General features: G+C 35.3%; 1 protein-coding gene across 6 annotated transcripts in view; it reads right to left on the bottom strand.

The window, feature by feature from the left end:
- LOC106882190 (organic cation transporter protein) overlaps positions 1–11666 on the bottom strand; it is a 137470-nt gene that overhangs the window by 52798 nt on the left and 73006 nt on the right. For all 6 annotated transcript variants that reach the window (XR_008265051.1, XM_052971176.1, XM_052971174.1 and 3 more), the window contains 3 exons: positions 6928–7109; positions 5098–5249; positions 2070–2127 (listed from right to left, as the gene is read on the bottom strand). Coding sequence is in view for 5 of the 6 variants with exons in the window: in XM_052971176.1 (XP_052827136.1) it covers positions 2073–2127; positions 5098–5249; positions 6928–7109 (389 nt within the window). In the remaining variant the exon portion in view is untranslated. The remainder of the gene's footprint in view (positions 1–2069; positions 2128–5097; positions 5250–6927; positions 7110–11666) is intronic.

Below are 11666 nucleotides of genomic sequence, written 5' to 3'. Positions count from 1 at the left end.
ACTGGCCTTGTAGGGTTTTCGAGCGAGATCGTTGCCAGTGCCCCTGGACTGGCTCTTGTGCGGGTGGCACATAAAAGACACCATTTCGAGCGTGGCCGTTTTCGTGCGGGTGACACGTAAAAGCACCCACTACACTCTCTGAGTGGTTGGCGTTAGGAAGGGCATCTAGCTGTAGAAACTCTGCCAAATTAGATTGGAGCCTGGTGTAGCCATCCTGTTGCACCAGTCCTCAGTCAAATCGTCCAACCCATGCTAGCATGGAAAGCGGACGTTAAACGATGATGATGATGATGATGATGATGATGTTTCTACATTTTCCTCAAATCTTATATATGCAAAAATAAGACAATATATGCATACACGCACACACACACACACACACACACACACACACACACACACATATTGGCAGATATACACATTAAAGCAGTTTTGTACAAGCAAACATGATGTATACTAACAAAAAAACCACCAGAGGGCAATATTTCTGCTTGTGTATATAATGTAGTCTCCCACCACCAATTTGCATTAATAATTATGTACATGCATACATACATAGACATCTACATTCAAGGGTCAGACAATATACTTGAAATACCTTACTAAATGGAAGAAGTTTTTTGTTTAATACAAAGCTGGTCAACTTTTGGTATTAATCACAGCTTTAAAATATCAAGGGATTGACTTGTAAAGGTCCTAAACAGTTATAGGAGGAATGTTAAGTCACTGGTGTTTGTGGGGGATAATCCAAGTGATCTACTTTACTTCTGTGTCTTCAAAACCAATTTTGAATAACTAATTGTGTGAATTGGTGTATTATCATTTTGGAAGATTGCGCTACCAACAAAGAACAATATTTGTACTGTAAGATGGACATTATCAGCCAAAATATTCAGATAATCTTTGGTGTTAACTCTGTTATGTTGAATTACTAAAGGGTCAAGGGAATTCTGTATTATAGCTGCCCAGATCAACACAGAAACATCTCTATGTTTCACAGTAGGAGCAAAACAGTCAAGGTTGAAAGCTGCTCCAGATTTTTTCCAGACATAAATTCCCCCCAAAGAGGGGAAAAAGGGTGAATGATGATTTATCAGAAAAGATGATATTGTTTTATTGAGCCATTGACCAACTCTGATAATTTAGGCACCATTTTTTTCTGCTTAGCAATGTTGACAAGAGAGGTTCAGCAATTGCAGCTCTCCCCTGGTGTCCAACTCTATGGTATATGGCATTCATTACATTACCCTTAACTCTTTTAACCAAATTAAGGTAATTGGTCAATTTGAGTTAATTTTCTTGGCTCATTTTTTTAAACTTAGTTTTGTGTATTCCAAAGTTCTATGTTAAAAAAAGTACAATAAGAAAAACTATACAGATAGTTGTTAAATTCAGCTTACGATGAAAGTAAACAAACAAAGTTTGTTTTAGAAGCTTTGAGATGTATTGAAAGATACAGAAATAATTTTTTTTTTTATTCTTAAACGCGTGATAATGCTAATAAATAGCGTGATCAGGATAAATTATCCATTTATTGCAGAAAAATACGTTACTGACCAGCCATGAATTTAGCATTGTTTACTTTTGATTGCATTGTTTATTTTCGTTGAAATTTTAATCTTTTTAAATACATTTTGGATTTTACATCTTTTCCCTATATTTTTAAATTAAGTTTTGAGTCAATTGTTAATTTCTTTAAAAGAAAAAGAAACAAGCAGTTTTGGTTTCTCATTGCATGTATGTGTGGAAGACCTAGTTATTCAAAATAAATACCAGTCATACAATGAGGTTCATTTAGCTGTTGAAGAGTATCCATCACCATTCACAACTGGCCTTGTTTTTTTGTCAAAAGAAATCATTATTGTTCTTATTTTGTTGCAGTTGTGTTACTTTATAATGTAATTATTGAAAACTTCATCCATGACAGGTTTTGTTTCCGAAGCAAAAATTTGTTTATAAATATAATAAAAAATGTTGTTGAATAGCTATACTGATTCTTCTGCAGATATTCACAACTGTTAGGTTTTATTTAAAAGTCTACTTCGCTGTACAAAGAGAGTTTCACTCACCATTTAGTCTGAAACCATTCCTTGGTTGTCTTCACCATTAACTTTATGTTTCACTTTCCTAAAACAAAAATTGATTTTATAAACCTGAATTCTAAAAGTAGAATGAGTGTGTATGCACACACGCGTGCATGTGCACACGTGCATGTGCACACGTGCATGTGCACACGTGCATGTGTGTGTGCAACAAGATATTGTTGGGAAACATGTAAATGACAGTGATATATAAATCTGAACTGAAAAAAGCTGCGTGTCAATGCGCAACAAGATATTGTTGGAGAATGGTGTGTTTGATATGAAAGTGATGCACCTACATTCATAGATACTGAGTAAAAAAGGAGGCTGAATATGGAGAAAGTTTGATAGACTTTTCTATATATTGTTCTTGTAAAATTCAGCCAAGAGACTAGCCATTAAAGTCAACAGTTTTATGATTGAAACGGTCAATAAGAATATGAAGAAAGTGAAAGCTGCCCATTCAACACCTATTGTCACTGAGATGCAAAAAATACCCTGCACAGCAGGACACAAGCTAGTTACTCGCATAGTCAACCAAATACAACAAAAATGGCATCATGCCTACTGAATGCCATAGCAGTATATTATCATCAACTGTTATATGGCCAAAAGGAGACACTCTAGAAAGAAGCTATGAAAAAGATATGAAACTGATGAACAAAGTTATTAGTTCCTAATCAGTTTTAGCACAATTGTCTGGGAAAAAAATAAAAAATTAGAATAATTGAGACACAGTTTGGATTTTTTACTAGTACAGGTTACTACTGATTCCCCATTTTAAATGAAACAATTACAGTTCTTAGTCAAAAGTAAGTTACTACACCTAGTATTGATTTTGGAGATGATGTTTGACAGGAGAGCCTGTAGTCAGGTGACCCTTAAGAAAGCTAGTGTAGACAAGTGGATTGTGGGAACTGTGCAAAACATGTACAAAGATGCAATCAATAAGGTGGAAATTAGTAATGTGTTCATCAAAATTGGTGTCCATCAAGGCTCAGTTCTAAGCCATTTCTGATTATTATAGTCTTCCGGACAATAGTAGAAGTTTTAAGATAACCTATTTTTAGTCACTCCTTTTAGCTGGTGACTTAGTTTGTATGGCCAAATCTTCCTAACATTTAGAAGAGAAATTCTAAATATGGAAGCAAAACCTACAATCAAGAGGCCTTTCAGTGTTCATAGTAAAGACATTTAATGGAAGGAAGGTTTTTATGATACTTTTGGGGTATCTTCTTCCATTATAATTATTCTGTTGATTCAAGGAGCTGGAAATGCGAAGGCTGAAGTTCTCAGGCAGAGTAAGTTCAATAATCATTTATTAACAAGTGCTTCGTACAAGGGGTTTGCTTTCAGCAACCATTTTCACAGCAGTGTGTAGTTAGCCTTCTTTCCTATACACATGAGGTCCAATAACCTCTGGAGACAATCACATGGTATCACTGTAGAACAAAAGTCTGTTGTGAGCTCCTGGCTTTGAAGTGTCTTCTTGGCGTCAGCATGAGAAAAATGAGAGGGAAAATGTTGTTGCCTTTTCCTTAAATAATGGTTGCAAGTGAGATCTCGTTTTTGTCTTGCATATGGTGAGATCTCACTGTTTCAAAATGGTGCTGGCTTCTTTGTGCCTCGCTACAGACAAAAGTTCTAATTAATAGAAAAGAAAACAAGATTTACAGCTGTTAGGGAAAAGACCACACTCAATAAGCAAAAATAGGAGCAGGCATGATTTGTATACTGTGTATTCAATGTAAACTATGGCTGCACAAAAGACATATGAGGTTCCTGGTAGACAGACTGAAATTAAAGACTGTAATAATAGCCATGAAGTAAATTGTTTCAGTTACTCCAAAAGTTATCAGAAGTTGTTGATAGTCTTTTTGATACATAGAAGATTTAATCAGCAGTGGTAGTGAGTATCCTGAAAGTACAGTAGCCAGAGTATGAATTGTTGAGGAAAAAGTTTAGGAAGTTATAATCTCTGGTGGCAATGAATAAATTCTCTCTGGGTGAAGAATAGGTTGTATGATGCTTGTGTACAAATTGCAATACTGGATGATAAATAGATATTGAATGAATAGGATGTGCAAAAGCTGGTGAGAAATAAAATGAATATGCTCTGTTGGATGTGTAATGTTAGTGTATTGAGAAAAATTGGATATAAAAGAAATCAGAAGTAGTTTGCAAGAGAGATGCTGCTGGTATTAACATGTAATGTCTACTGGTGCTGACATGTAATGGATGAAGGCAGTGGGTAAAGAAGTGCTAAGTTATCCATGTGAAGCGTAACCGTGGAAGTGGAAGTTGGGTAGCAGTGGTGAAGACTGATCTTGAATGACTGATTTTTGCTAAGAAATGCAATTAATGTCAAGATGCTGTGTTTGAGTGGATCCATCTAAGTCGTGCAAGCATGGAAAAAAGATATAAAACTTTGAGGGTGATATTGTTGGTGTTGATGATGATAATGATGATGAATTAAAATAGCATACATATTTATTAATGTATATATATTATGTAACTGCTATTGTGCTCTAACAAAGCTGAAATATATTTATTTATGTGTAAGACTTGGGATAACACATCATGGTTGTCAAATATCTAAAGTTTAAATATTGACATAATAACATCATGGAATAATTAGTTTAGCTATTTAAAAATACACTATGACTGGTTATATTGGCTTTTTATTTGTCTATTAATAGCTCTGTTGATTATGAAGAGTTAAAAAATTTTGTCACACTTCTACAACTTGGTCACTTGACACCATTTCACAATTTTCTGTAGTGGAATCATGCTTAGCCACATGATAGCTGAAGAGTGACAAAATCTTTAATACTTCATAATAAACAGTACTATTACAAAAAATAGAAAGTGAATGTAATAGTTGTTTAGTGTTCTATGATAGTTAAAACAACTTTTCTATGATGTAATTGTTTGTGTTTTACCACATGATTTCATTTTAAGTCAAATAAGTACAAAACTGAAAGAATGGTATACAGAATGAGAAAAGAAAACTTACCGTCCTATATTCTCTCCCTCTTCAAATGTATCTGGTAAACTACAACCTTTAGTCTCAGGAAGAAATAAAGATAATAGACCAGCTATTATAGAAAAAATTCCAAAGAAGATAACAGGCAAACCAACACCAAATTTAGACTTCATTTGTCCTCCCTGTAATTAGATGAAAAACATAAATGAGTGTCTCACTGAATGTTTACTCTTGTTTTCATTTAGCAATTATGTTTTTCACCCATGCATTCTTTGAAGGTATATTCTCTCTTTAGTCAAGTTCATTCAATATTTTTTTCTATACTAGGTCCTCAATTTCATGTTGTGTTTTTCTGTCAATAACCTCAATGTAGTTGAATGGTCTTTATGCTCTGTTAGATTATGGAAGTTACCATAATATAACATCTGATATAGCCTAGTGTTTAGCTTGACAGCAACAAAGCCTACACTGCTCTAAGCAACAATGGTAGAGATGGGTGGAATGTGTCTGTAATCAACTCTTCTCTTTGGGTTTGTTCTCATGCCAAAAGATGCTTCGAGCCCTCATGAGAAGGTTGGTGTGCATATCATCAAGGTGATCTTGAAATGCCTTCTTTGTAATCCTGATGTCAGCTCCAAATTTAAATTCACTGGTGTGACATCCCAATCAGTCAATATAAATTTGGAAATTTAGATTAAATTTTGTCTAATTAATGAATAAAATGCTTAGCACAAATGCAATTCATTTCTACATGATATCAACCAATATTTTTCAATCAATTTCGTGAATAGACAGGTATTTATTATTATTCTGGATTTCTGTCTCTCAATGAATTAATGAAATCCTTCCCCAAAGAATGTCCTTTCCAATCATTCTTCTACAGATACCATGTCAATATTTAAATATCAATCAAAGTTTATTGATTTCCTACAATGGATATCAGTTTTTCACATATGCGTTATACTTTAACACCCAGAAACAACAACAAGGTGACACTTCCCACTAAGGACTGGATGATAACACTGTGGATATGTGTCAGAATGGATAGAAAATTCATTTAGATAATTATAATAATTATATCTATTACAATTCTAACTTATACCCAGTCATGGTCCATTTATCTTTCTGGTTATGAGGTTTCTATTTAGATTTCTGTACATTAAGATCAAATGGTTAAGACAAGTGTTTGAGTACTGAAGTCAATAAAATTACTGTTGAAAGATCAGGAATTAAAACTATGCTTTTGTATTTTGAGTCAAAACATATTATTTTCTTAGATGAAAAATACTTTGCATTTTCCATTCAAAGTAAAAGAGTTGACATAAAAAAGGGTTATTCATCCATTAACACAGTTTCTTATCATTCAGAGTCTTATTTCCATCCATAGTTTTGGAGTGAACCAATGCAACAATATTTTTAGAATACCATCAAGATAATGATTTTCAACACTGGCCCAAAGTTATTCATTTAGTGAGAGAGTAAAGTTGATTAAATCAATCTCTGTACTTGTCTGCTACTTTATTTTAATGACCTTAGAAGGATGAAAAGTTGAATTAGCCATGGCAGCATAAAGGACCAAAAGTATTTCTAAAATAGGTACAAGGCATAAAATGTTGGGGGAGGGATTGATTGATTATATTGAACCCAGTATTTGAGAAATATTTTATTATTGTAACCTTAAAAGAATGAAAGACAAAGTTGACTTTGATGAGATTTGAGCACGGAACATAAAGTGCTGGAAGGCATTTTCTCAAATGCTCTAATGATTCTATACTGAAAGGAGAAAGATGGAGGAATGCCAATAAAAACTATAATTAATGTATTCCATAAATTATTTAGTCAATAAAAAAATTATCTTACAGCAACAAGAATGTAAGGAGCTGCCATGCTACCAATTCTTCCAAAGCAAGAACTCAAACCAAGTATAGTGTTACGTATAACAGTGGGAAAGAGTTCTGTTGTGTAATTGTAAATGATAGCAAATGCTGCTGAAGCTGCAAATTTTCCAACCAATAAAAGAAGAGTTGAAAGCCAAACCATATCTGAAATAAAAGATGCTGATCATTATAAGATTTATTTAATAAGATAATTCTCTCTCTCTCTCTCTCTCTCTCTCTCTCTCTCTCTCTCTCTCTCTCTCTCTCTCTCTCTCTCTCTCTCTCTCTCTCTCTCTGTGACCAAGTAACCATGTATCCCCTCTACAGCAATACATCTGTTTCTGTCACCCTGTCACACTCTAACCTTTCATCACCAGACACAAAAGTCACCTCCTCCAATTCATCCCTTCCCTCTCAAAGGATCTTTGTCTTGCAAGTTACATGGTGACTGTGCTAGTGCTTGTGCCACATAAAAAGCATCCAGTCCACACTGTAAAGTGGTTGATGCTTGGAAGGTCATCCAACTGTAAAAACCATGCCAAAACTGACCTCACCTGTGCTGGTGCTATGCAAAAAGCACTCAATCCACTCTGTGGGATGGCTGGTATTAGAAAGGGCATCAGGCCATAAAAACCATGCCAAAACAGACATTGAAGCCTGGTGCAGTCTTCTGCCTGGCTAGTTCCCATCAAGCCATCCAACCCATGCCAGCATGGAAAGTAGATGTTAAATGATGATGATGATGATGATTCATTGGTATATCCTTCAGAGGGAAAAAAATCGTAAACAATGCACTTTTTCTATTGTATCTATTAACTATATTTAGAGAATCCAAAATTTGAGAATTTGAAAGAATTTATTTGATTGGTGCATTTTCACATCTACTACATAAGACTTCCTTGTCTCTCAGCCTGACTGATTTCACCACATCTCTTGTGTTCCTATAGTTATTGGGAACAACCTATGGAATTTCTACCTACTGCTTTTCTACCTATCAACTTCCCAGATGGCTGTAGATGCCTATCATTTTTCTTGATAAATAAAACATTGTCTTAGCCAATTTTATAATAGACAAATAAATTTCAATTTTTCTTTATTTTAAGTCCACTAATTCTTTAGTGGACTCAGCTATAAAAACTAGATCATTGGTATATAGAAGTTCCAAGTCCTCGTGGTCTTAAACTTGTGTGTGTGAGTGTGTGTGTACTAAAGCAGTAGAGTTTACATGAAGCATTGTTTCATATATATATAAATATTTTTAACTACTCATTTTTGTTTAAGTCAAAACAATGCTAGTTACAAAAATAATACATTTCAATGGTGTTTTTTTTTTTAGATATTTCATGGTTAGGCCCCCTTTTTAGGAAATATTTGGAGTGTCCTAACACGGAAATATTGAAGTACCAGGAAAATCCAGCAACCTATTTAATTTTTATAAATTGCATTGTTTTGGTTTTTAAAACAAAAAATAAAATAAATAAAATCATTAATATCTTTTATCTTTAACTTTTTATTGTTTCAGTCTTTAGACTGCAACCTTGAAGAAAATGCAGTTGAATGAATCAACCCCTGTACTTATACTTTTTAAACCCTTAAACTTGTTCTATCAGTCTCTTTTGCTGAACTCTTAAGCTAGAGTACATAAACACACTAACACCAGTTGTCAAGCAATGGTGAAAGACAATCCCAGACATAAACACACACACACACACACATACACACACACACACACACACACATGATGAGTTTCTTTAAGTTTCCATCAACCAAATCCATTCATAAGGCTTTGGTTGGTCTGAGGTTGTAGTAAAAGACACTTGCCCAAGGTGCCATGCAATGGAACTGGACCTGGAACCATGTGCTTGGGAAGTAAACTTCTTACCACACAGCCACACCTGTGCCTATACACATTAAATATATATACTCTGCCAAAGGCCTTTTCTTGATCAATTAATGTGAAGTGACTAATTCTTTGCAAAGAACGTCTCCTGCAGATAACTTAATCAGAAGTGCATTGTGTATCATATGTATTGTTCATTCATCTAACATACGTTTTTCATGCTGGCATGGATTACATGAACAGATATTCAAAGCAGGATTTTACAATCAGATTCACCTCTAGTGACTCTTAAGATTGGTGTTGTAGAGGGAGTATATTATGCTGTGTTTTTCCTTCCAAACTGCATGATGGTGCACTTGCTCACAGCCAGTTTGGGTTTCCAGACAGTAATCCATTGCTGCATTGTGTCCAGGCCTGATTACAGGAAAGATCTATAGTGTGAAGGACATGTTCTTTTTATCTGAAGGTACAGCTTGATGTCATCTGTATATTTTAACACTGTAACATTCTTCAAGTTGGCATCTATGTCATTAATATATGCAACAAACAACAGGAGTCCAAAAATAGATCCCTGTGGCACACAAGATATTATCCCATAGGGATGATGATGAGGGAGCCGGATGCTGTCCTAGAACTGTGACTACCTCTTTTTGACCCAGAATGAAGGACCTGAACAAGTTATAAAGATCATCACCCATTACAGAGAGGTTAGACATAAGTGAGGCACGGAATTGAAGGCTTTTGCAAAGTCAAGATAGATAACATCCATCAGTGATTCAGGTGATATCATCAAGAAACTCAACTGGCTGGCTACAACAGTTGGAGTTAAGCATAAATCCAAATTGTGAGGGTTGAGTAAGGCTGTGAAAGTTCCAGTGTTTCTCTGACACAGAACACCATCACTTTGGTGATGCAACTAGTAAGATTGACTGGACAGTAGTTGATAGGTGATGTGCAATCACCCTTTTTGAACAGGGGAATGATGCTGGAAATTTCCTGCTGCTCTGGGGTAACACAGTTATTTGACAGAATTGGAAGAAAAATGTAAGCTGGTGCAAAAGAAAGAACCTGCCACATTTGAGAAGCAGATGAATAACACCATCAAGACCAAGAAAGTCATAGCTGTGCTTATTCTTGAGATGGTGTTGCAGCATTGCAGGTGCAAATTCCATAGATGCTATAGAATTTGATGTCAAAGGTAGTAAAGATGGTACATTTGAATTTTCAACAGCAAAAATGCCTGAATAGCATTTAGCAACAGGTTCTGCACAATTCTGAGGATCATTTGTGTCTGACCTGTGTGGGGATTGCAAAGAGGGCCAACTGGAGAGTGAGGTCTCTGCTTCAAATGTGCATATTTCAACAACACTTTGCTGTCAGGGTTGATTGCTCTACATTGTTCAAATTCAAGCGCTGCTTTCTTAGTCAACTACTTGAGATGGTTAGATGATCTATTGCACCTTCTTTTATCCTCCATTTTATGTAGTCTGTATTCCTGTTCAGCTTCATGACATTCTTTCCTGGTAAGTCACACTGCTGCAGTCTTTCCAAATTGCACTTTTGGGTTTTTTAAAGCATTTACATGGTACTGATGCTTCACATGAAACCCAGACTGAATTGAATATGTTCTGAAGTACAGTACAGGAATCATAAAATTCAAGCAAGTTTGGATGTTGTAACTCAGTGCAATAAGAGTTCCAGTTTGCTTTGTTCCAGTCAAAGTGAGCATTTTTGAGGTGGTGATGGTTCTTGTTTTTGTCCATAGTAAACAGATTGGCTATGGTCATAGCATGAGCATAGTTGCCCAAAGATTCCTTGGTAGTAACACTGATAACTGTTTCAGAAATAATGGTAAAGAGCAGATCTAATGTGTTGTTACCTCTTATGGGGGAATAAGAGCACTAAATCAAGGAAATCATTTGCATTTTGCAGCCAAGGAAAGGTTTCCCAATCAGTTTCAGGGTAATTGAACTCACCAGCAATGAAAATATAAGTGGCTATTTTCTTAGATGCAGCTCTGATGATGTAAAAAAGATTTGTGTCTTGATGGTAGTTTTGTGGGATGGTAGACAACTCTATGTAGAAGTGTTGACATGTTTATATATATATCACAGAAAAATACCTTTTGTTGTGATTGGCTCAAATCATCACAAGGAATTGCTGAAAAGTTTGAACAGACATAGACCATTACACAGCAATGTTTAATTTGTGGTCTTTACAAAAGTTGTAACCAAGCATGCTTATAACACAATTGCAGAGTAAAGAGTGTTCCCATGTTTTTATGACTGTAATAAAATTGGTGGGGTCAGCACTTTTGATGTAAGAGTCAAAATGGTGGATCTTGTTGCATAAACTTCAGGCATTTAAAGAAAGTAAGCCTATCATGATAATATACAGGGGATGATGGACTGTTCTTGTTTAGTTTCCATGGAGCATTTTCATTGCCTCCTATTGTGGGTACACTACCCTCAGACCAGATGGAATCCCTTTTCCATATCATACCAGACTTTACAAATGTCCATATCTGTTGTCATGTTGGCTAAAATTTTTATGTGGTGTAGAGTCGTGATTTAAAGAAGCTACAACATACGGCTTTGGGCTACCATCAGGTGGTAAGTCAAACAAGTTTGATAGGTAATTTGATTTCCACACTCAACCTTTTCAGAGGTTAATGGCATGCATGTGCTTCAGTAGGGCTTGAGAATGTCGACCTAATTAGTCTTGGTTTGGAATCTAGTTAAACAAAGCAGAGAACATTCCTTTGGTAGAATGTGTCTAGGTCCTTGGACAAGTTGCTGTCAAATGCCTGAAGATAGGTAATTTCTTCAGATATATATATATATATATACACACACATATATATTCATGCATACATACACACA

Source organism: Octopus bimaculoides, chromosome 10 (genome assembly GCF_001194135.2).
Source record: "Octopus bimaculoides isolate UCB-OBI-ISO-001 chromosome 10, ASM119413v2, whole genome shotgun sequence".
NCBI lineage: Eukaryota > Metazoa > Mollusca > Cephalopoda > Octopoda > Octopodidae > Octopus > Octopus bimaculoides.
Note: the sequence above shows the minus strand (reverse complement) of the source record. Positions and strands in the feature narration are given on the sequence as shown.